Raw genomic sequence first — 26,725 nt, 5'->3', positions numbered from 1 at the left:
TTTCACAACCTAAATCACATTTCATTTGAACTCTTGAATTTTGGATTTTTTGCTGAACCTTTAGAAGCTCTAATGGTTTTACTGCCACCCTGAAAACTGATTTTATTTTTTTAAAAATTTTTATGCTGTATGTTTATGATCAGTAAGTTACATTTTTCCTGTGATGACAAAACTGAATTTTCAGCAGCCATTATTCTAGTTTTCAGAGTCACGTCTTCCTTAAGAAATCATTATAATATGCTGATTTGGTGCTCAAGAAACATTTCTGATTATTATCAATGTTGAAAACAATTGTACAGCTTAATATTTATCAAAGTAATTTAAAGAAACAAATCTTACTGACCCTAAACAACCTTAGGCTTCTGAGGCTTGGTGGGGGCAGAGGAAGCTGTCAAAATTACAGATGGGGGGTTTCCCCCAGAATTAAGCACATATATGTTTCTCTGTCATTGTTCGGTATGTGTGTGATCTTTAAGACCCTCACATGACACAAGGTTTAAATCCAGGATTGAGAGCATTAGAGGACTGCATTCACAAGAGTGCCACTTTGCATGAATGCAGCCCTGTTGATGACTGGGAAATGCTCCGGCATCTTACATAAAGTACTCATTGTTCAAATAAAGCTTGTTTTACTGACACCAACAACACTTATTCTGGTATGACATGAATTTTAATAGGGCTGATCCACTAATATACATACATGTCTCTGTTTGTTATGATTAATAAGATCCAACTGTTTTGTTGGCAATGCCACCATGGGACCTTCCAATGACCAAGTTAAGAAAATACACAACTGAAAAACTCACACACACAAATACTTCATGCATTAGCAATAAAAACATGCAAAATGGCTAATGTAGAGACTTCACTGAAAAAAAAAGCTACTCTAGTTATCATTTCTGACTAACACAATATGCATTTACAATCAGTGATGGATAGAGTTCATCAATGACAAAAAGAATAACAGAAAAGGAAAAATCTTGAATGGCATTATTGCAAATTTTCATGGAAATGACATGGATATAAATGTGTCTGATCAACTGAAACATCACTCAAAAGCTTCTAGAAGCAGAAGTGCGCTCAGAGCAACAATGGAGGGGTTTGCGCAATACAGGAAGATCCCCTATAATTCAAAGCAGGTAAATGAAACAAAGAGCCACAGAGCAAGATGTCTCATAAAACATCTGTGATCTACTTACAAACCCATCCAGATTCAACGATACACCACGACCCAATGGATAAAAACACAGTAGAGACACACTTTAAACTTATTTCTACTTCTATACATGTTCTTACACACACAGAGAGAGAAATCTTACCAGCTCCCCAGTTCCAGCAGAGACTGGCTTCTGTCTGAAGCACAGTGCAAACACCACATGTCGATCTCTGATCCCTACAAACATCAACATCATCTCTTTGGCATGTGGCTTCCCATCTCCTCGCCAGGCAAAGCCGTCTCATAGGAAAAACAGGCACACTTTCAGTCCCACTAAAGTCCACTAAATCCTCACCGTCTCTGTTGTGAGCACTCTTTCCTTCTCTCCTTTTTCCTCTGACTTTGCGGAAGGGGTGCTCTGAGGGGTGTGCAGAGAAGGGGCGGGAATTCCACAGGCAGGAAAACTAATTAGCCTACGCGATGGTGGGAATATAAACGACCAGCCCGACCCAAAGAGGAGGGAACAGGCCGGCCCGCCGAGTCTGGAGCAACAGAGCCAAAAGAACGTAGGCTGGAAAGCCACAAAAGGATCGGGAAGCCCCTCTAGAATGACAAAAGGATGTGAGTCTATAAATAGCCCGATCACAGGATGGACTAAAACTGGATGGATTGGATAGAGGAAGTCCGGCGCTCTCTCGGGTTTCAACGGCTGCAGTAATATGAGCTCGTAACGTGTCGCACACACGCTCCAGACTGGACTGGAGAAGTGCAGCCAAAAAGTGTTCTTTACTCAAAGGCCAGTTTACACACCCATGATGAAGCCTGAAGAAAGTTACAACCCCGCTTTGTAATTTGTGATGTGAATTAAAGCAGCTGTGTGGATTTCTATTGCATTAAAGAGATACTTCACCCCAAAAAGTGTCATCATTTACTCACCCTCATGTCATTCCAAACCCTTTCTTTTCTTACACAAACACAAAAGAACAACTGTTTTTGTCTATGCAATAAAAAGCCAGTGGGTCTAAAACAAAACTGAACCCCATAGACCTTGATTGTAAGGTTTTCAGTAAAAAAAAAAAAAAAACACTGAAATGCTTTGCAAAATATCTTCTTTTGCATTCCACATAAGAAAGAAAGAAAGTCACACAGGTTTGGAACGACATGAGAATGACTAATTGAACATCTATTTTTAGGATGAACTTCCCTTTCAAAGGCAAAAAGCCCCATTGAGGAAAACCTAAAAACGGTCTAATGTGCATCCAAAATGTCAACAAAATTGTTCAGCTGACGCCTTTTTCACAGACAAGGATTAGTTGTCTTCTGGACACACATACACACACACACACAGCTGTATTTATAACATCTCTATAATCTTTTCCCTCCTCCTGTCTACTTACACAAGGAGGGCGGCCTGGCTTACGCATTTCCTTTCTGACATCATTACCTAAACAATGGGCGTCACTCAGGCAAAGCCCAGATGCTATCGCCCGCCCAAATGTGCAGTTTAGAGTATCTGTGCGGCGAGAGAAAATATCCTCACAGTGTAGACTAGCTTGGTTTTAGGAGTCTCGTCCAAAAGAGAAATGAAAGAGTCAACACGAACAGCTCCCACGTGGCCACATCTTGGAATCTGGTGTCTAACAGTCGAGAAGTGATGTTCTCTAATTAGAGTAAAATCTCAAAGGGCCTCTCTTATTTCTTTTTCCCTGCTCTCGTCCTGAACTAAGAGTCCCTAAAGGAAGACTAAAACAGGTTAAAACTAGACCAAAGGAGTCCAGACAGCCATATTAACATCTGTTCTTCAATGTTAGCCTCTAGATGTACATGTGCTATTAGTCAAAGATCTTCAGCTCTGAAGGGGAAAGCAGAATCGCAGCAAGAAGCTGAAATACTGATCACCTTTATGGAGCCTTTTTGGTAATGTCTCAGCACACAAGGAATAAATTAAATCATTGGTGACAGCGTCTAATGGGTCTGAGGAGTCATACATTCAATAGCACATGACTCACTCCCAAAATGCAGAGACCAAATGGGATGGACACATGCATGAATACCGAAACATCCCCAAACTGATGAATTGCTACTTTGTATGTACAAACGAATGCAGTTGAAGTCAGTGAGGCAAAAACCCATTTCACTTTTCTAGCTTATACAAAGCGGGAGGTCACTGTGACTTAGTGCTTTTAGAGCCACCTGACAGAGTTCATTATTGAGGTCCTCAAATCTTTTGATGCTAAAAGGCTCGGAGAGCAATACAATCTTTCCTGCTTGTCAGAATAAGGCTTCAAGGAAAACAGCGTGACAAATTTATTCATGTGATTCTAGGTCCACTTAAACACTACAATGACTGTAGAAAACATCTATTTGTAATGTATATTTGAAGGATATTCAGCAATTTGGAGCTGTATGGGAAAAAGGGAGGCGGCAAAGTAACTTATGTAACTTAAATTTTAGACGATTGTTTTTACTCAAATGAAAATAGTTCCACACAAAGCCATAGCAGAACCGTGCAGCACTGCACAACAGCAGCTGAATGAATTATTCACTGGCTCACTCACTATATATTTGTTTTTAAGTCTCAATGACCCACTCCTTTTTATTTTTGCCTTTTCTTAACCAGCTGTCATTGCTATTCTCAGCCTACAATCTGGCCTGACAGACAGCTGAGCGTTCTGTGAACTCAAAGACAGGATCCTAAAGTGTCATTCCAGTGCTGACTTCATTCTCATCGTCAATCCGTGGAACTAACTCAAGAGTTTTTCCTGTTAACATACCGCTGATTCCTAAGAAACAAAACCTATTGAATCTACAGTACAAGTGTGAATTAAATTACAGCCTGAGGTCATGATAGAACAGCTTAATCTCTGATTTCAATTGCGTCTGTCTGGAAAAAACAAAAACTCATTACTGAAATCTGTCTACAGTGACACAAGTCCCTGGTGTTATTCTGCAATGGATTTTTGTGTGAAATTACATGTTATCTCCACTATGGATAATGAACTAATTTCTTTCCTTCTCAATAGATACATTGTGATCCTGTCTTAAAAATAATTGTAAGAGTGTATTCTTTTGTTTATATATACACATGAAAATATATAATATAATATAATATAATATAATATAATATAATATAATATTCACTCTAAAAAGTGAATATGGGCTTGAAAAAGCACCCCAAAACATTATCAAAATTGATCCATACGATCTGCACTATATTTCATGACTTTACATGACTTTTAAAGCCATATGGCAGGTTCAGAATACTTTTATAGTGTTTTTCTTTTTGTCATTTTTTAGCTTGACAGTCCAGACCAAGATCAACCAAGTAATTCTTCAAAATTTGTCCTTTCCTCTACCGAAGAAAGTCAGCATGAGGGTGAGTAAATTAAATTTGTTTGGTTGAAAAATCCACTTAAGCCCTCTCAGTGTCTTGATGTGAAATCAGAAACCTACAGACTAGTGTTTTAGGTAACAGCCACTCTATAATCTATACAGCAACAAAACAATAACAACAATCACAAAATAGTACAGAATGATTTCAATGACCATTCCAAGGCCCTTAAAGTGGGTTTGCAATGCACATCACCCTCATTTCATGTACACATAATTATATGGCATAGGCCATCCGCCCGTCAGCCGCCCTAGCACGAGACAAAGACATGTTTGTCTTTAGGTCCAGCTGTAATTTAGAGATCATTAAGCCGCTTTGAGTTAAGTGCTCCTTGCACCTTTCTTTTCATCTAAAGAGCAGCGGTGGACTAGTAAACACCCGTAAATAGCATTGCTAGCTGTTTATCAGCACATAATGTTCGTTCTCTCAATGCTAATTCTGTCTAAACCGACCCAATATTAAGCTACAACCTATAAGGAGCAAGTTCCAACTCAGTCCTGATTGACAGATAACCATTTCCTGTTTAGGTTATAAAGTCTGCAGATAAGTTTGATCAACACAGTCCATTTAAGGCTATATAAACATGTGATTGGTTGGGTGAAGTTGACCTCCGTCTATATTTGCAATCACCTCCCGCCCTCCATACGCCATAGTTGTGCTTAAACACGCTTTTGGCTTCTCTCACAGACCTAATCTCTAATCTGATGGATCCTGTCCACGTGTGGTCCTCCATCACGGTTTCCCCCATGTGGGTCTTTGTGATGGATTAAGTGTTGTACCACTGCACTCCATCCGATGCAACACAACCATTTCGGCTTCCTGCATCCTGAATAAAATAGCAAATAGCTTCCCTGCAGAGGAAATGCGGTTCAGGTCAGTCAGGGTCAGATATTTTTTTAAAGGTTTTATTCTTCCTTATCGTCACCATGCTTGAAAGATGCCTCATGGGTTGAAATAGTGCAGCCCCATTTACCTCTCTATTTCACCCAGCAGCGATAATACAACAAATGTGGTAAATTACATCAGACCTGCAACACCAAACACTCTATTTTGTCTTCCAAGAGCCAAGTCTCAGTGCCGTTACATTGATGTTAGCCATTGACTACTGACAAACAGGCTTGCCTGATAGAATCATTTGCATAACATTTTTTTATTATGTTATATTACGTTAATGAAGGTGACCATTGAATTATTGAGTATAAGTACTTTGAAAGGAGTCAACCAAGTGCTTCATATTAAAACATACATTTTCTACCAGTGTATTATCTTAATTCATGAATAAAAGTCTATTATCAGACAATTCTTTTAATGAATGAATCAAAAAGGCTCTGCTAATTTAAATCACATTTACAAATTGAGTAATGACAAACAAAAAATGTTTTGCTACATGCCAAAACGGTATTGCTTAGTTTAGTTTGGACCTATGACAGGAGCTTTGGAGGATGAGGCTTTGAATTTAGATTGATCAGGAAGTCTTCCAAATGAAGTCTTTTCTATATAAAGTTAAGCTTTTAAAGATTTGTTGGGTGCAGCACTGTAGTTTCTGTACTATATGTGTTGGAAACCTAATGATACATTGATAAATTAGAACAAGCAATTTCACTGCTGTAGCTAAAAGCCATTTATGGATAACTACATTTTGATTAGAAAGCAAGAGGAAATGAGAGCCTTTTATCTTTCTAATTGTTGTCCTTGCAATGTATCTGGAGGCATGTGTGAATAAATACACAGACAAACAAACAAAATTATCAGGTCCAGGACGATCCCTCTCGTCCAAAATGACCGCTGAGGTTGAGCATCCTCCCTGCCTGCTCCATCCCAGTCTCAGCCTCAGCTGTCACACCCATGGACCATTGGCTAAATATCTGATGCATATGGGACACAAAAGTACAAAGATGCTGTGGTGCCAAACCCTCTCACGCAAAAGAAGAAAGCCAACGTGTTTACAACTGTGACGATGAGTGCTTATGAGGATCAACTAAACACTGGAGTTTCAAAAGTTTGTGAAATATTGAAAGTTCGTGGCATAGAATCTTTAAAATACATCTGAGAGTTTTACACACCAGTCTGTTATTGTGGTGACATTTCCACACCCTGAAACATGATGCTGAACGAAACGAACTGTGATTGGTAGTTTGACATGTTGGTCAAATGGCCTCATGGGCGGGCCTTGGCCAATGAAAGCTGCTATGGATTCCAGACCTTCAGCCATCAGTCTGAAGGTCTGGCTATACGAGACCAGCTCTGTCCTGGCAGCAGGAAGGGACAAAGTAGCGCCATCTAGAGCTGGAGCTCTGCCTAGAAGCTGTCAATGTCTCAAATTCGTCTCTCCAGACTTCCCCAAGATGACAGGCATCTAACAGTGGCCTGATACATGACCCTCAGATTGCCATCTTTTGAGTCGATAAAGGAAGCAGACAGAGAAAATGAAGGAACAGACACAGCCGGGCTGCACGGGTACTAAAGAAAGAACAATGTTCAGTGTTCAATGAACAATGATGTTGCTTCAGAACGATTGATTCCCACATGCAAATATTGATTCTTACTGTTTTTTCACTACTTTTATTTAGCATGAAAATGATATGCTTTGAAAAAAAAAAAAATCCATTAGGTCAGTCACAGCACATATAATATTCAAACAGAGAAAGCAATGTAGTATTGAAATATTTCACTAAAAACTAAGCTATTTGACATTATTTATAGGCTTATAGTTTATGCTGTTAGATAAAACTTTACAGGTTGTTCAACCATTGATTATTTTCTATAAATGATTTTAATAAATGGAATCATTGCGCTCTTGCTGATTTTGATTGCTTCCATTGTCCTCATTTGAAAGTCGTTTCGGATGAAAGCGTCTGCTAAATGACTAAATGAAAACGGAAAACACTCAGATTTTTCTGTATATTATTCATTGCACACCGTTCAGAAATGTAAAGACATCTCTTATGTTCACGAGGCTGCATTTATTCCATCAAAAATACAGTAAAAACAAATCAATCATCATTTATTACTTTTATCAATATCGAAAACAGTTGAACTCAACAGTTGTATTGACAACTGTAAAAAAGATTTTTCAGGATTCTTTGATGAATACAATTCAAAAGAAAAGCTATAATTTAAAATAGATATCTTTTAAAAAATGTAAAAGACTTTACTGTCACTTTAAATCTAACTGAACCCTAACTTTTAAATACATGATGTACATAATTCATAGTTTAAGCCTTTTTAATGCAAATAATGGCTTTTTAATGTTAAGATGAGTCTATTAATTACTCATAAAACACAAAAATGTCTATTTTATTAAGGTATAGGTATAAATGATCAAATATTTGCCTTACAGTACATTTGTTTAGATCAAAAATAAAATAAATGGTATTCTCCACCTGGTATTGCACCTTGATTGATGGGTAGTGACTAGACGAGTCCCATCTCATCACAGTGAGAGACATGTTGGCAGTAAAAGAGGCAACTGACACATACAGATCTCAGTCGCTCTCTATTCAAGCTTCAAGGTGGTTTTATTAACAAATGATCACCCTTTCACACACTGTGAACTCTCTATTCCACAACTTCATCTGTAATTATGCTGCAAATGTAAATGTACTAATGATATGCCATTGCTAAATGCAAAATTACCTGAATGAACAGCAGCACACATCACACGCTTCCAAACAACCTTAAATCCAACAACAGTAAAGGTGCTTAACCTACCCGTGATGCCAGCTGTCAAAACACAACACAAATCTCCAGTCCCTCGCTTGAAATTCCTTTACTGGAGGTCACCAAAAATGTTTCAATTTGTTTCCTATAAATTCCATTGCCATAGGCTACACGCACTGCACTGCTGTCTGCTCCAGTCATAGCATTAGCACTGGCACCAGGTAATGTCTCTGCCGCCCGCCCTACCGTGTGTCTTCCTGCTCTGCCGAGGAGGGATCAGGGAGTGGTAATGGGGAAGTGCTGAGTGTGTGTGTGTGTGTGTGTGTGTGTGTGTGTGTGTTTGTGTTGAAGGAAGGGAGTAGTGATTGCACAGCTGATTGCTTTCTCTGAATTGTGCGTGATTTGAAGTCAGAGTGAATGTGAAACCATGCTGAGATCCTGTGACAAATAATCTTATCATAATGCTTCTTATCGAATGCTTGTATTTGCAAATGCAATGTAGCTAGGGTTATTTACTAAAATCATAAACAAAAACGTTCCATTAATTGAAATTAAAAAAACTTGAGAACTATGGAGGATGATTATTATTTTTTTACTTGCCAAAAGAAAAACAATGTCTAAAACAGACAGTGAGGAGGGCCATTTGACTTGAGCTTTTGTTAGATCCTGTAATGATTTTTAATAGAAAAAGAGAGTGAATCGTTTTCTTCATTCTGTGTTCATAAAAAAAAAAATATATATTTATATATATATATATATATATAAAAATATATATATATTTTTTTACAATAACGTCAGTGGGGGAGAAATGTATACGGTCATCAATCCGAACAATCCCAAGGCTCATAACATGCGGCAGATCAAATGATCGATTTCACTCACGTGTGGGAAGTTTCACACAAGGACCTTTGTGAGAACTTCAAGGCGCATGTCAAAGTCATTTTCTCTCAGTATGTAAGAATGTGGCATGAAATGTAAGAAGGACTGGAGTGTTTTCAATTTAAGCGTTCAGAGAAACTTTGAGGTCATTTCATCTCTTAAAAATTGTGTTTTATAGAGGATCACAGCCCTGACGAACTTCTTTATTTTTTTTTATCACAATGATTCAGAAGTGTTCCTCCACATCATCCTTGCAACGTTTAATCATGGTATCCATAGTATCAACCAAAATACTATGATTGTCATAATCAATGTTTGTAAGAGCCATATTGAAAATCAACATTTTGAACAAGTTTCTACACCAAATGCTATTTTGTCATCATCTTATACTGTGGCAGGAGACAAAAAACAAACAAAACAACAACAATGGCCATATCTACATATCAATCAAACCAATTTCCACGGTCTAATTCTCTTTCTCCTGGTGATGAATTCATTTGTGATTTCAAGGGCAGGGCGTAACAAAACAACAATTTGTGTCAGCCATTTAGTTCATGAATATCAATGAAATGACATTACATGCAGCCCTTCAACTATAATCACATGAAAGTCAAGTCAAGTCACCTTTATTTATATAGCACTTTTAACAACACAGATTGTAACAAAGCAACAGAACAGCATTAAATAAGAAAATAGTGTGTCAATAATGCAAAAAGTCAGTTCATCATTGAATTGATTGACATCATCATCCAGCTCAGTTAAAGAATGAAAATGGAAAATCGCTGGGAAACATCAGGAGAACGTCAAGGAATGTTTAGAATGAACACGTGTTACACTGTGAAAAAAATATTTATGGTGGCTTACAAACATCAGAATACATCATTTGATATCTCCAGTGAAAATATTAAAATGCTGAAATGAACAGAATGGGACTTTATGAGACAATAATAAAATACCAATAAATCAAAAAAATGCTGTAGATATGAACACCAACCTATATGTTCTGGCACCCCTGGCAAAATGGTTCATTTTCTGTGCCAGTAGAGTACGTTCTTATAAAAGATAATAGCTTGACATAAACCGATCCCTGTAAAACTCAAGCACAGCAACATGCAATGAAAATGGTTAACAAACTCCTATAAAACGAGCATTTCGCTATAAATTCCATACTAGTTTACTTGGGTTACCTGCTGAGGTGGTCTCAGGCAGCATTTGCAATTGCACAAATAGTGGAGCACATCTGGGAGCTGTCGAGAGTAACCTTTACAAGGGGCATTCAGCAGACGTGCAGGGCCGTCCATGCATACCAACACAAATACGCCACACCAACACTCCTGCTCACTGCTTACACTGATCTAGAACCAGTTTCAATCCTCTAGAAACATCACTAAAACCATGCAGCATCTATAAAAACCATATGGTCTATAAATGTGACATACATTAGATGTATGTTTATTTTACATGCCTCAACTTTACTCTCAATTCAACATTAGCGATGTTAAAATAAAATGAATCTGTGGACGTTCCGCACTGAACAGCTCTGTAGCTCTGCCGAGAGGATTTAAACATGCTAAAATGTGTTTAACAGAACCGAGAGTACTACACGCTCAGCTGAAAAGCATAATCAAATTACCCGAAATATTCACTAAATTAACATCTGTGGAAATCTGTGGCCGCAGAATCTGAGTGGGCCTACTTATTAGTAATGCCTCTTTGCATTTATTAGCAATAATTTGGAGATTTATGGCGGAATATTTGCTGGGTTGTGTCAAATCTCAGCAGGCTAATAGCAAACAAACATAAAAAGGCATGTTAACACGATGCACATGCTAACCAGGGTCAAAATGTTAACACAATAAGCTAGGAAAGCTATCTTTTCCATTTTTCAATCATATGTTTTTATCCTAACCATTGTGATGATGTGTCACTGGGTAGCCCCGCCCACAATCTCATTGACCCAGAATCTCTCTCCCAATAACTGAAACTTCAGATATGATTCTAAATGGTTAATCATTTCATTGTGAAGTCGAACAGCTTATTGTTTGGTAGACACTGTGTTACGTGCATCATAGTAATACACTAATTTTAAAGGGTCATTGATAGATGGATGCAGTATAATACATTTCCCAAAGTAATTTTGGGATAGTTTTTAGTAGTCAAAGAATCTGAGTGTAATTAAATGCTTTTCACTTTTCAGACAGTTGGCTGCAGATTGAAGTTTGGATTGAACCTCTTCTGTTCTAAACAAATATAACCTGGTAAGATCTCTGTGAAAGCTGATGTGTAAGAATTTCTTAGGCCTCAGGGTCAAATCGTGTCCATCCTAGAAACCTTTTAACTGTTTTTCCAAGCTTGACCGAAGCTAGGCTAGGCTTTTTCTCCCATGTTACCACGAAGAAGCCACGGACGTCTATATTTACACAACTGGGCGTAACACCCTTCTGAAGATAATCGGATGATTTCTCATCAGGCTTTTACAAGGTGGAAGAAAAGAAATATGCATTTCAAATTAATGAGAAGTCAATGAGTGGGAACATAATAATTATACGCTGTGTCCTTAAGGTATTAATAATATGATTTGTCATGACTCACAGCTGAAGAATGAAGCAACGGAAAGAAAGGCAGGATAAACATAGCGTGAGCACAATATTTGAAGAGTGACATCTTATTAAATAATGCTTTTCTATAATTGTTGAGCTGGAGGGTCTGCAGAGAACTTGAGAGTGGAAAAAAATGACAAAATGTAATTTAACAGCAAGAAATACAAACCATAGCATAAGAGAAGTATGAAAAGTCTTTTGAAAGATGGTGTACTATATGTGTGTCTGTGTGTGTGTGTGTGTTTATATAAAATACTAAAGGTTTAAATAAGCTGCATTTATTTGATAAAAATACAGTAAAAACCTAATTTTACCACAAATTAAAATAATGTTTTCTATTACAATATATTTTAAAATGCAAAGCTAATTTTACAGCAACCATTACTCAATAAATATAAAAATAAATGTTTACCTATCATTATTACAAATAAGCTAATAATTTAATAAGCCAATGATTTAATTACGGAAGAATCATTTTCTTTATAATAATTACATAGTTTTACACAATATTTAAATATATAATACACTAAAATATACAGTTTCCTTTACATTTCTAGGTTGTTGACAAAATATCCAGGCCTGCATGTGTTGGAAACTTCTAATCTCCAGTAACTATAACCTCTTTATGTGGCGAGTAATTGTAGTTTCTTGGGAATAGTGTGTCAGGGATCTTACGATAAGCTGGGATGATGTGGCCTGTCAGAGCTGACGTTACCAGCCAGCCACAGAACTGCTTCTGTCTGTCCCTCCCTTCCCTCGAGCTGCCCAGAGTCTGCAGTAACTTCACTTGTAAAGTCACACAAGCTGGAACATGCAAACACACGCACAAACACACACCCTACAGTCAAACATCTGCAGTGCTCACACTGCAACTCTGTCCACACCTCATTCCAGAAAGCAGCTTTCGGTTTCGTGCTCTTATACAGTGATGTGTTTCCATGGGTCACACAGAGGCCATTGCTTTTAAACCCACTTTTGAAATCTTTCAGAGTTTGGCACAGACTAAATGCCTTGATGTCTTTGATATACAAGGAGAAATGAAAGCGGATGTGTAATTTAGAAACTAGTAGTGTTGTTTTTGGTTATCAGTGATTTAGTATCTTTCAATTATTTGTATTCTGTCTAGGGAAGTGAATGCTTTATTATTGCAGCTCAGAGAGGAAGTAAGGTCACTTCCAAAGGTCGTTCAACCCATTATGTTTTCAAAGACTTAGCCAAAGATGCAGATCTAGTGAAATGTCACTCTCTTGTAAAGATCGAGGCTTCCTCCATATGCCTTCACTTTTGCTTTTTGTTGAAAGTAGGGTTGCACAATATTGGAAAAAAAAACTCACATTGCGATATTTTGTTTTTCTTTGATATATATTGCGAATGAATAACAAATTAATAACCAGATGACTTTAATAGCTCTATTTAAAAAATAAATAAATAAATAATAATTCAGTGATTGGGGTGAATTTTTGTAGAAGAGTAAATCAGCATAGGAAATAAACAAATTACAAGCACAGACAAATATAATCTCAATATAAGATCTAAATTGAATAAACAGTGCTTTGTATTTTTAAGGCAAGTCTAACAGTATTCAGGTACAGAAATTAAATAATCAACTAGAAAATAACACTGATAGTCTTCACTGTACAAATAAATATATTATTATATTATATTAAATCTAATACATTTGTGTTAAAGCTACAAAAGTGATTTTTCCTCTGTGTTTTATTGTTGGATTAACATGACACAGAAAGCAACGGGGACATTAAACTGCAGAGAATATTATGCTCTTTCTTTCTTAATTTGTTTACCTTCACCTAAGCCATAAGCAACTGTTTTTACAAGGAAACATAGTATGGAATACGTATGTGTCACTTCAGGCACAAATAGTAGAGGAAGCGAATGGAATTCAGAGTTCACATGCATGCATGCCTGGCTCTCACCGTGTCTACAACGGACGTGAGCGAGCGGCACGGCGCGATGTGACAAAATACAATAGAACCCATTAAAATCAGCGATGCTGTGAGACTGACTATACTTGATGCGCCGCGACACAAGAAATCCCAGACAGTAAACTGATGCCTCCTAGTATTTATGACATAGTGACATAAAGTTCAAATGATTTGCAAAGGTCACTTTGTCGCATGTAGTGTAGACAGACCAACACTGACCCTGCATTCTTCTCCCCTGGATTCCTCAGAATTTTATTTATTTTTTCTTGGTAGATCCGGCAGACTCAGCTAATAGAAGCCAAGCAGCAATTATTGCGGAGCCTGCTGCAGATTGACTGAACACACTGCAACAAATTACAAACAAACGTGACATCGTCTATAAACATAGGGCTGCGCATCATAACTAAAAAATATTTAAGGGCTGTTTACTTGGAGTGGATGGCAACAATCAATCTGCAGTATCCAAACAGTGTGCTGTTGTTCAGATTCTAGAGATCACTATCAAGATTTTTGTTTTTGTACTAAAATAGAAGGGCGAAATGCAAACCAAACAAACTATTTTCCAACAGCAATCATCTACAGCTTGTGATTATCATGGCATGTTTTGCATGGATATGGAGAGTAAATCACTACACCAGAGCTGACCAGACAGGTGCTTTAATAAGCACAAAAGCAAAAATAGATCCTACCACTGAGCCTCCAAAAGCAGAAACACTTTGTGGGGAATTCATTTAACAGCTGCATAACTTTTGTGAGCTATGTTACAGTGCTTTTCACTAACCACCCACAATTCGCTCTGGCTGGATTCTGAATACACTAATTAAGTATTTACATCAAGAATAAGAGACTTCCTTTCTTTCTCTACTTCATTAGGAGTTAGGTATCCTGAAATATACTATAACTATATATATATATATATATATATATATATATATGTGTGTGTATATATATATATGTGTATATATATATATATATATATATATGTATATATATGTATATATATATATATATGTATATATATGTATATATATGTATATATATATATATGTATATATATATATATATATATATATATATATATATATGTATATATATATGTATATATATATATATATATATATATATATATATATATATATATATATATACACACACACACACACACACACACACACAAGAACAGTATAGAATGCAGGACTTAAAAGATTTCTCCTTGCCCTGCCGATGTTTTTCCAGGTCCCAACACAAATATGTTATTTTTCTGGTCCCAACACATATTATTTGTTAATAAATTTAATTTAATAAAAATGTAAATGTTATACGGAATATACTTATAAATTATAATTTTAAAATTGATTATTATTTAATTTTTAAATAATATAAAAATATTTATTAATATACTATTATTTTTTACATCAAAAGAAAGAAACATTTGGAAGTAAAAGTGCAATAGCACAAACATTCAAACCATTTTTACTGATGAAGCTTGATGAGTTTATGGACAAATCACTCATAACCATTCCACAGTTTCCAGCAGCTCAACAGCAGTTTTTTTTTTCAACATTACTAATAAGAAATGTTTCGCGGAACACCACATCAGCATATTAAAATGATGTCTGAAGGATTATGTGACACTGAAGACTACAGTAATGATGCTGAAAATTCAGTTTTGCCATCACAAGAATAAACTACATTCTAAAATACCGTATTTTCCGGAATATAAGTAACACTTTTTTTCATAGTTTGGCCGGTCCTGCGACTTATAGTCAGGTGTGACTTATTTATCAAAATTAATTTGACATGAACCAAGAGAAATGAATCAAGAGAAAAACATTACCATCTACAGAAGCCAGAGGGCGCTCTATGCTGTTCAGTACTTCTGTAGGCTTCCACTGAGCAGAGTAGAGCGCCCTCTCGCGGCTGTAGACGGTAATGTTTTCTCTTGGTTCTAAATAAATGCGACTTATAGTCCAGTGCGACTTATATATGTTTTTTTCCTCATCATGATGTATTTTTGGACTGATGCGACTTATACTTAGGTGCGACTTATAGTCCGAAAAATAGGGTATATTCGAATAGAAAAGTTATTTTAAACTGTAATAATATTTCACAATATTACTGTTTTTACCGCATTTCTGGTCAAATAATGGCAGCTTCAGTGAGCATAAGAGATTTATTTAAAAAACGTAGTAAACATAAAATGTTTTTTTACCCCAAACTTTAAACAGGACCATATATGTAAGGATGGGCAGGCTTTCCTTACTGTTTACTGTATTTGTGTCTAGTTTAAACCCTCAGGCAAGTTTCTACTTTAGCTGTTTTATAAAGAATCAATAAGAAATCAAAAGATCAAATTCTTCCAGTTGTTCATTTTCATTCATGGTAAATATACCATACCTGGCGTCTTATTCCCTATGCTCTGTCCTCAGAGGCTCCTGGCATCACACAGTGACACAGCAGATTTAGATGAGAAGGTATGCTACATATCCCTGCTTCATACTGCATCAGCCTAGCTTTGAAAAATTTCATGGCCAATCACTAAACCTTACGTCCTGAATACTAATTTAAAGACAAGTCCTGCAGTAACTCAAACACAGGACAAATTCGGGCGCACCAAACACTCCTCTGGCCCTATGAAATGCAATCATAATCAAATATTTAACATTTATTTAGAGCTAAGAGGAAAGAACTGGTTTGATATCTCATCTGCTGACAGAGGACAGAGCTGAATCTTAATTAGCTTGACCTCAATTTTCAAAGTTATTTATATATTTAAGGCAGTTATTTAAAAGTACCAAGACAGCCGGGGTGTCAGCCATCACAAGGTGCCAAAAATGCATTCATTTAAATAATATCTGCACAATGCAAACTGCATAACAGCTGTGTAAAGCTGTGTAAAAATATGTAAAGCTTTGAGACCTTTTCATGATAAGAAAAATTAGTTTCAGCCATTCTCGTCCATTTTTATAAAGTTATTACATGCCACCCACAGCGCTTTAGGATTACCACTAGCTTTCCATATGATGTTTAACTTCATAATGGCTGCTGACATATGTGATATGGTTTTATCCGTGGATCAGCGATCATAATCTGGAACAACACTGCCCCGTTTCCGAGAATCATGTCAGCTAACCTGAAACCAACACACCCAATCTGATAGCGACCATCACTGTCACATTCCCTCATCGACATCACACGCCAAACACACCAGCGATCCCCTAGACAGAGCTGGAGCTGTTTGACAGAAATAGACTTGTTTTGTTATGGCCCTGTGAATCCCTTGAGGAAAGAAGCCATAATAAATGCAAGATTGCACATGGGAGACTCAAAACCCCAATGTCAAACTCACCAACACATCAGTGCCCAGAGAGATCTTTCAGACCACATGACTGTCGGGATGTGTTCGGCCCAACAGCGCAGGGACCATTAGTATCATGCCATCATTATGCTGTGTGACTTGTTCTTGTTTTCTAGTAGATGTGTGCTGTGCGACAGCAGCGAAGACAACTGTGTAACCCTAGGAAGAGATCTGAAATATTCTTGATGAGTCATGCAGGATTGGATGACTATACAAATGCACAGCTGTTATTAATGTCACAGAAGAACTGACGTATCTCGGGCTTGATCTGTGGGTACAAATATAGCATCGATTTTAAAGGGATAGTTCACCCCAAAATTCAAATTCGGTTATCAATTACTCTTTATCGAGAGTTACTCTTTATCTTTATCGACTGCTAACCTGTGTGACTTAATATCTTCCGTGCAACATTTAGAATTAAAAAAAAAACTTTTGTTTATGAAGTCAAAGAAGTCCTAAACAAAACAATTTTTCTTTAGTGTCATACAGTTTTGGAATTTCATTCTGTAAATGAAGACATAATTAATACTTTTGGGTGAAATATCCCATTAAGTCTCTTAAATTCGAGCCAATATAAATTATTTAAAGCTTACATATTAAAACTGTTATCGATATTAATATTAACATATTCTTTATGTTATGGCCACCTAAAAGAAAAATCAATTAATTTAAAATGTACAAGTGATTTTATGCATCATTATAAAGTATAATATATATATATTTTTATTTCTCCATCTAAAAATATAGAAAATGAACAAGTAAAATTCAACTAATCTCTAATATCAATAGATATCGGACAGACATATGGGGCATCCCAACTATATAATATATAAAAGCACAGCATATGTGCTGAAAATATGAAAATATTATGTTGAAAATATGAATTGTTCTACCCACATGTTCACATATTCCAAGTATGTGATTAAACTTAGAATCTAATTAAATCAACAGATCCAAAGATAGTTTAGCTGACACTCATATGAGTGCAAAAACACCAGCAGCTCTGATGAATATCGCTGAATTCATAACCACAAAGAATGATTATTGCTGCATTATCTGATACCAAGCAGCTTAATGTTGCATAATCCTCCCCCAAACAAAAAAAATCCACCTCCCAAGGACGCCACAAGAGCCAAAACATTCCCTGGATCAGCACCAGAATACACCGGGGACACAGTAGAAGCAGAAAAAAACAGGCTGACCTCAGGATCTGAAAAGATAAAATGAGTCTTGCTTTACATAAATATAAAACGGTAAGGAACGTCTAGCACAAGGAAGTAATTTTCCCATTTGCTCTTGCATTTAATTTCTTTAATGGTTTTTGGGAAGCCAATCTATGTTAAATGTGTTTGCGTCAGTTGTTTCTGCTTCTTAATGAATGAACATAATAAACAAGCTCCGAGATCAATGCTAGCCACCCTACAGATCACTGTGCTCCATCAGCAAAGTTGAGGAAAGAAATGTAAAGTCAAACTCTGGAGGTCATCAGAGATTTCAGACATCATCTGAAAGTTTTTAGTCAGTTTGGCTTAGTAAGCAAACAACCCGGTGTCCTCTAGCTAGTTTGCACAGTCAGAATGACATCAGACTACGGAAGAGAGTGAGAAAGCAAGAACGAGCGAAAGAGAAAGAGAGAGAGAAATATAGCTGCATGCCTCAACAGCTGCTGCAGTCATCTTTGCCAGACACCTGCAAACACACACATACCTCTCACTCCATCCTGAGTCCAGCTAGCCACAAATAACATGCAAACAGCAGGGTCCGGAGGTCTGCCCTTAACTTAAGCTGCGGAGGATAAACTCGGTTGCCCCTGAGCATGAAAAGCCTGCGTTGTTGCAGTGGATGGAGCTCCTCTCACCCAGCGTGACGATGCACTCCACTGGACCGTCTGCCTCTCTCCTTTCCCCCAGCCTCCTGTCCCTCAAACACCCTCTCGTTTTCTCTGTCTCTCCACGTCACTTTCTCTTTATGCTCCTCTCAACCCCTCCCCCTGCTCTCATCCCTCTCCTCCCTCTCTCGCCCTCTCTGTCTTTCTCCCCCGGTGTGTTTTCTGTTGAAGGTGGCGTTTCGATGCTCTTGCCTCATCCAAAGGGACTGTGTCCCGGTTTTCTGGTTTGACCATGCTGCAAGGTCACAGATTTTTATTTTTTTATATTTTATTTTATTTACAACTTTGCCATAAAACCAAATTCTCCTACTTTCATAGCATGTACTGAATTCGATGAAGAACATCTCATCCATGTATGAAGAACGTTCTGTAGGCATGCAGTTGTGTTTAAATGCATTTCTGTATATTTTTCATTCGACCTGCGAATTACTAACAATAACCACACAAATAATTATCTTCCGTCTTCAAGCCCAATTTAACCACAACGAACCTTTTAGCACCTGTACCTGTTACCCCCCAGATCAGTTCTCTGCTATTCTTGAATTTGTTTCTCAAATTTGTTGCTTTCTCAACTTCCCCAATTCTAGTAAAACTCAGAACTTGCTGCTGTTATTCTTAAAATTTGATTTGATACTGTTTTATTACATACTCTGAGCTAAATCCCACTCGTGGCTATCTGCTGTTTATATGTGGATCACGGCGAATAAGAGTTGCTAACTTACTGTTGTGCCTTCAGACGGCAGCTGGCATGAAGCGGCATCAATCTCCTGTACACGTTCCTGAAAAGCAAATGTCTCAGGACTGACCTCGGCTCACATCACCAAGAGATCCGAACTGCAGAGGCACCCGTACGAGTGCCAGGACCTCAAGTTTTGTGTACTTGCTAATCTAAGCGCAATACAATCGCTCTTTGACTGTATAGGAAGGATTTAACTTTAATGGGATTGCAAACTGAATCCGGCAGGTGGTGTCCATGATTAGCTCATGTTCGGCTTTTGCCCTTAAAAACGGCAGAGCCTTGCACAACAAACACACAGAGGCTCAGTCATCTGTGGAGGCACAAAGCCCCCTCATGGCCCACTTGACCAAACTTGTGACTAAAGTGAAGTGGCGCTTGGCGACCACTGGAGCCAAAACAGTCCTTGGATAATTGCCTATTAAAGATTCCTTCAAAAGCAAAATGACTGCTGCAAACTACTATTAAGTAAGTAATCATTGGTGTGTCTGCTGTAACTGATCTAAGTGGACAGCTGCCAAACTCTGCTAGGGTCTTAGTTTCAAATGCAAACTGGTTACTCTCTCTGTATATATATATATATATATATATATATATATATATATATATATATATATATATATATATATATATATATATATATATATATATATATATATATATATATAGTTCAAAAACACATATTGATCAAATTATTAAAAAAAGCCTTGAAAGAAATATGCAGAATTAGAATATATATTTAACATTAACACTCACCAAATTTAGTTTAAAAGTAATAATAATAATAATAATAAACTGTCCAGAAATAAGAATATTACTTTGTAATGTGTTGACAGCACTATTTTTTAATCAAGAAAATTAGAAAAAGCTGCATATAGTTTTTTTTTTGTGCCCAATATGCTGTCTTTAGTAAACAGTAAATATTTTCTATAAAATATTTAGATAATTTCCTTTTACAATTTTAGCACAATTGCAATACAATAAAAAAAGTCTAAAGTATATTATTAGAATGTTCACTGTAAATCATCATAACTAACTGGATTTGTGATTTTATCGTATTAATGGAGAAAAAAAATGTCCTTATTGGGTAAAAGACTCTCCTGGGTCAATTATACACAGGCACAAATAAGGAGCAGCTGGAGGGGAGTACAGGAACTCAAAAGAGCTTTACCCTTCAATCCACAGACTGCTGTGCTCCTCCTATTTCTGTGTTATCTCTCACATCTGACCACTTGGGACTGCATCGACTCAAACACACTGCCTGGCCATTAATATGTGTGCTGAGCTATAATACAGGATGACCATAATAGCCTCAGCCTGCATTGCCTGTGACATCAGCGGAAATGGAAAACATTTTATAGGAAAATAAATGTATTTTTTTAATAGATCAGTTTTCACTTTGGAATAACAAGGAGAACAGTTCACAATAGCACCAGGAAAACGAATTAAGAAAGACAAAGTGAATTTTAATTTCACGTTGACCTTAAAAAGGTGCAGAGCACAAAGGACCAGTTCAGGAGCAGAGGTTTATAGCGTTGTGTTAGTAAAGGTTTTGACAGAAAGAGGGAACACTAACAAGTGTAAAGAGGCTGGTCACCGAGGACCTTAATCTGCTGAAAGCTAGACAGATTATGACAACATCCCAAACGTTCAATCCGTTAACTGAATCCTATTGATACCTACAGTTACACAGCAAAAAAAAGTATAGTAATAACACCATGAACTATTTTTACTGACAAAAATCTAGATGTTAATGCAATCATCTTTGCAGCACACAAGGGACAAAGAAAATCACTCAAGGAGCCATTGGTTCCTACAGAAAACAAAAACAGGCAGCACATTATTTTTAAGTGCCCCAGATACACGTGTTTTATTTTTTAAATCACCTTAAAATCAGTCATAATGCCATGTGTTTATGTATACCCTCCTTTTATAACATCAGCATTTAAATCCATCTTGTAGATGTCCTGGGAACTAAGGTTTACTTAAAGCTGGAACTAAACGTCTTTTCCAACTTGAGAACATACAGTCACAAAGAATTGTTTACTACACAGAATCACAATATCATTGACCAGAATCATGTCAGCATTACTTGGCCACTGCATTGAGGCTTCTCCTCTTCTCCTCAAATCATCCTATAAATGCTGTCATGTCTTGCACACATCCAGTCTGTTTTTCTCCATTAGTAACATGCAATTAGATAGGAGGTGTTGAATTGGACCTTTAGTTCCTTGCATTCTTTCTTATCACATAGACAACAGGTATAAATATAAATGCAAAATGCTGTTCTTTATAGTTATTTATTTTTTAGCTGACTAATGAGCATATGGATCCACCATAAAGCAAAAAGAAGAAGACGCCTCACACACCTGCTGCTGAGAAAGCGCACAACAGGACGCTCTCAGGAGAGTTCTAAGAGTTCAGACGTAAAAGGTAAAAAACAATATAAGTTCTGTTCAGTTTCTTGCACAGAATGATCAATTTGTGTCTTTACACATCAATATATCGTCACGAGCCACAGGGTTTAATTTGGTTTAATTGGTGTATGTTATTTTTGTTTTATTGCATATTTTAGAGGTTATTTCCATCCACTTACATTATAAGACTGACAGACTGCAACGGTTTGAGCTAAAAATCTTGGTTTGTGTTCTACTGAAGAAACAAAGTCATCGGTTGCACTGGGGGTATGCAGATAAACATATTTTTATTTGGGGGGGGGTGAACTATCCATATAATGTCCACCCAGCTGACTACCTGCTGTAGTTTGTTCAAGTTGTGCACGAAATAGACACTGCTTTTCTGCACTTTTACTTTGCACGTCTCCATCATTTTCGATCTCTCTCATGCTGCACAACTAGAACCAGTGGCGATCTCAGCAAAGATTTAACTTGCAAATATATATTTATGGTCGCAAATGCAACCGTTTTAGTCTCAGTCACAAATACTGTTCGCCTAAGGTCTGTGTTTTCTTTGAGCACCAAACTCAAAGAACATTAAACTGTATGCTACTGGCTCCCTCAGTTAAGCTGAATGTTCAGGGGGAACCTTGAGGCAATGCTGCACATACTTGTTGAAAACTACACGGCTACACATAGACCTTTTGGCTTTTCAAAAAGAATAACTACATTTTATGATAATCGGCAACCTTTCTTTATTGTATTTTATTTAATTTCTTCAAATTTTGGTAACAAATATGGATATATGGAAAATGCTCATTTGAAATTAATAGAAAAAATGCCTCATATGATATTTAAGCCAAACCCACAAATTGTATTTTGTTTCAAATTTTGATAACAGGGTTGTAAAAATGCTAATACGAACATCCAAAACAAAAAAAATAAACTACTCAAGTAATATTTATGCCAAACCTGCAACCTTTCTATTTAATTGTATTTTAAATGTTGATAGCGATTGTAAAAATGCAAATATGAATATAGAAAATGGTATATATAAAAGGAACAGAAAATAATCGACTCATATTATTATTGATGATCAACATTTTTAAGAAAAGCTAAAGTCAATTTTCCTATATATATATACACTTTTCTGCTGATGATCTTGGATAAATACATGGAACTTGAACTTATGTTTCTGTAAATGAAAAAGTATTTTTAATTTCCTAGGAAAGGAATGATGCTGTGTTGAGTGGTTGGAAGGCCTCATCCTTTGTTTTTACAACGCTCAGTTTGTGACCTCACTTACTCGAAGGGCAGGAGGAGTTGTGTGTGAGCGTCTGCGAGTGAGTCATGGATGGCCAAGCAGCCATAGATGGATAGTTTTTATATTCCTCAGCATCTATTTGGCACTTTACTGCAGACGCAGGCAAGTGAACTGACATAACAATCCATTCTAGCAATACTGAGCTCACAAAGCTACTCTGGAAATATGCAGCGGAGAGGGAATTGACATCATTGACTTGTCACATTTTATTACCAGAATGCCACACTCACTTCCATATCAGCCTGTAGGGGGAGCCATCGTACAATCTACATGTCTGATGATGACAATGGGGATATCACATCATCATTCTCTGTATTTGGAGAATCTATGTAAAGACAGAAATCATTTCTGAAACTGAAAACCATTACTGACTAGACGATCGCTAATGAACATATGCAAATGCACTGGACATTATAATTAATAAAACATTCAAGTAGTCTTGTCACGAGTCTGTGCACAGGGAGATTTTTAAAAACAAGCTGTAATGTATATGAACGTCATAGATCTTCTGAGATGAATTGGCGCGTTCCAGTGGCATTATCCCTGCAGCCAATTAACACAAGCTAGGAGAGCCTATACTTGACTGTGATTGGCTGAGAGCACTCAGGGGATCTCATTACAGCATGGCAGTGCAACTTCTCACTGGCACAGCCTCTGACAGCAGTTTGATCAGTGGCTCAAAGAGATTCAGCATAGACGACCACAACTCCAGTATTCTTTTTCAACCAAAGTGTCATAGTTCTTCATATTCTATACTGTTTTATATGAAACAAACGAATAGTAAAGTAATGCAGTTGGGTTTATGATTTTCATCTGGATGATAAACTGACACTAAAGAAAGGGCCCCTTAGTAATTCTTTATAATTTGAATTTAAAGTCTGATATTTCTAATAAGACTTTGAAAAATATATATTTGGAAATATAACTATTGTAAGCTTCAGAGAATATATGCAACATTTAAAAAAAAAATTTACATTTAAAAATGTAATTTTTGTTATATGAGACTTTTATGGTTTTACTGACTACAACAACAAAAAAATGTCACTGCATTTATATTCTTTAAAGAAATTCAGTTTATTTAGTTTGTTTATACAGGAACATATTATATAATATTATAGGAACATATTATATTATTAATATTAATATAACAAAACAATTTTTTATTTTCTTTTTGTTTATGCAGGAACCATTTAATTTTATATTTTATTCATACAGGAATCATTGAAATATATTATTAATATTAAAATATTCATAATATTATAATAATTATAACAAATAAATAAATAATTTATTTTAATTTTTGATATTAATTTATAAATTACATGTTGATTTAAAAAATAGACAGACAGACAGACAGATAGATAGATAAATAAATTATATATATATATATATATATATATATATATATATATATATATATATATATATATATATATATATATATATATATATATATATACACACACACACACACACAAACTAAAAATATATTTAATCTTCTGAAGAACCATCAATCTTTTGCATCTTTTTTTTCATATATTGCTTAAATACTGACATAAAGGTGAAAAACAAACTTCTGCAAATGATTCTTTGAAATTTCGGCATTGCCAGGCTCAACACAGAAAGTCTGTGGAGTGATGTCATGGTAATGACATTCCAGTGAGAGAGGCTGGGGTGCTGTTTGAGGATCCGGCTGATTTACATACATGCTTTCTGTGAAATAGGGTTGGAAAAAAAGACGCACTGCACGCATAAAACACACACTGTATAAACACACAAGACAGATAGACGCTCGCATTAGTGAAGAACACTGTGTGCAGAATGAGGAGCTTTATTAGTCTGAAAGATATTTAAAGCGCTATAATTCAAACAGAACAAAACTTGGTAAACAAAGCAATTACATCAACTTCAGCAGGCTACAGCCTAGAGAAGATCCAATGTCTGCAACTATATAGTGTGTTTGTGTGTGTGTGTGTTTACAGCATGCCTTGCAGTGAGAACTGGATTTAATGATTGTTTACAGGCCGCATTGACGTATGTTCCACATATACACAGATGTCAGTGTGGTAACTGCCTCTTCACTGTGTGTTCACATGCCTCGGCTAATTTAAAGGGAAGCCAGCACTTGTGTGCATCCTGCTGGGATGCTCGCTATAGTGGAATTGGGGAAGAGTGACATCTGTACTGTATATCAGGATATGCTCTGATGCCATATGGGCATGGTGCTCAAGGACTGAGTGTGCTTTAAAAAAGTCTTTGTGCACATTTAAAGGGACAGTTGTTCATCCAAAAATGAAAATTCTGCTGTCATTCAAAGTTATTTTTAACTAAGGAACTAAGGTTCATTATGTTCAAGGGCTGTGAAGCTCCAAAAAGGATCAAAGATATTTCACAAGAACCATAAAAATAGTCTGTAAAATAGTCTATATTTCAAGTCTTTGAAGATGTATCTATTGAATATTGCCTTAAATTTGGTGTACTTTTCACACAGATCTACTGTAGAGCTTCAAAAAAAAACTATTTATGATACTTTCATGGTGCTATTTTGGTGTCCTTTGTTCTTTTTTGGAGATTGACAGCTCATAGTCACAATAAACTATGTGAACTCCTCCTTTGGTGCTCCACCAAAAAAAAGATTTTGCCTCTTCATTTCAGAACACCACTGACATTTTTCTTGAATGATGGTGTCTAAGAGCAAAGAATTTGGCAAAAAAACACCTCTGAGACTCTTACACCCACTGATATCTCCCTATGCCTGCCTTATCCATTACACACCATTATCACTCCACTTGAATGAATAATCTGCAATGAATTTCTAATGTCCCATTTCTGTCTGACAGTATCACACCATTTATCACTGACAGTGTCTAGTGAAGCTGGCATGGACTGCTAGGTGATACCGCTATATGGAAATGGATTTAGTTAAATGGACAAGCAGAGGACGGATGGGCCAGTAAACAATGCATGAGCACACATACATCACCTGGGACTCTTTCCTCTGTCGGCCCATTAAAAACAAATCAGAAGCACAAACTGCTTTGCATTATGGACAAAATTGACCGATTGACAGAGGACCACTTATTGGGAAAAAGCTGCCAATTTATTACCAGAATCAGCAGAAGATAACCACCTGCATACTTTCAGCATATCCTGTTTTTTTTTTTAGACCTCAAAAAAAGATTTGTACTTTATTGTACATAAAAAAATATAAAAATGATGTCAGACTATTTATTTATTATTTATTTGTTATAGCTGATAACCAATAAACCCAATATTATAATTATGTAGCATTTTTTCTTAATAAATAGGAAATAAATTATCACAAAAGTATATATATATATATATATATATATATATATATATAAAAACTTGAAATTATAGTAGAATAAAAAGA

The 26,725-nt window shown here is 36.3% G+C and overlaps 1 protein-coding gene across 6 annotated transcripts in view; it reads right to left on the bottom strand.

Annotated features, from left to right (window-relative positions):
- The window catches only part of LOC128022260 (IQ motif and SEC7 domain-containing protein 1), a 158,063-nt gene that overhangs the window by 23,264 nt on the left and 108,074 nt on the right, over positions 1-26,725 (bottom strand). The window contains exon 1 of one of the 6 annotated variants that reach the window (XM_052609623.1): positions 16,979-17,212. The exons of 4 other annotated variants lie outside the window; for them this stretch is intronic. In XM_052609623.1, the coding sequence (XP_052465583.1) occupies positions 16,979-17,016 (38 nt within the window). In that variant the 5' untranslated portion in view covers positions 17,017-17,212. Of the gene's footprint in view, positions 1-1,319; positions 1,689-16,978; positions 17,213-26,725 lie in introns of those variants that run through there. One more of the 6 variants, XM_052609622.1, reaches the window with a different exon arrangement.

This window comes from Carassius gibelio, chromosome A11 (assembly GCF_023724105.1).
Source record: "Carassius gibelio isolate Cgi1373 ecotype wild population from Czech Republic chromosome A11, carGib1.2-hapl.c, whole genome shotgun sequence".
NCBI lineage: Eukaryota > Metazoa > Chordata > Actinopteri > Cypriniformes > Cyprinidae > Carassius > Carassius gibelio.
This window is presented reverse-complemented; position numbering and strand designations above follow the sequence as displayed.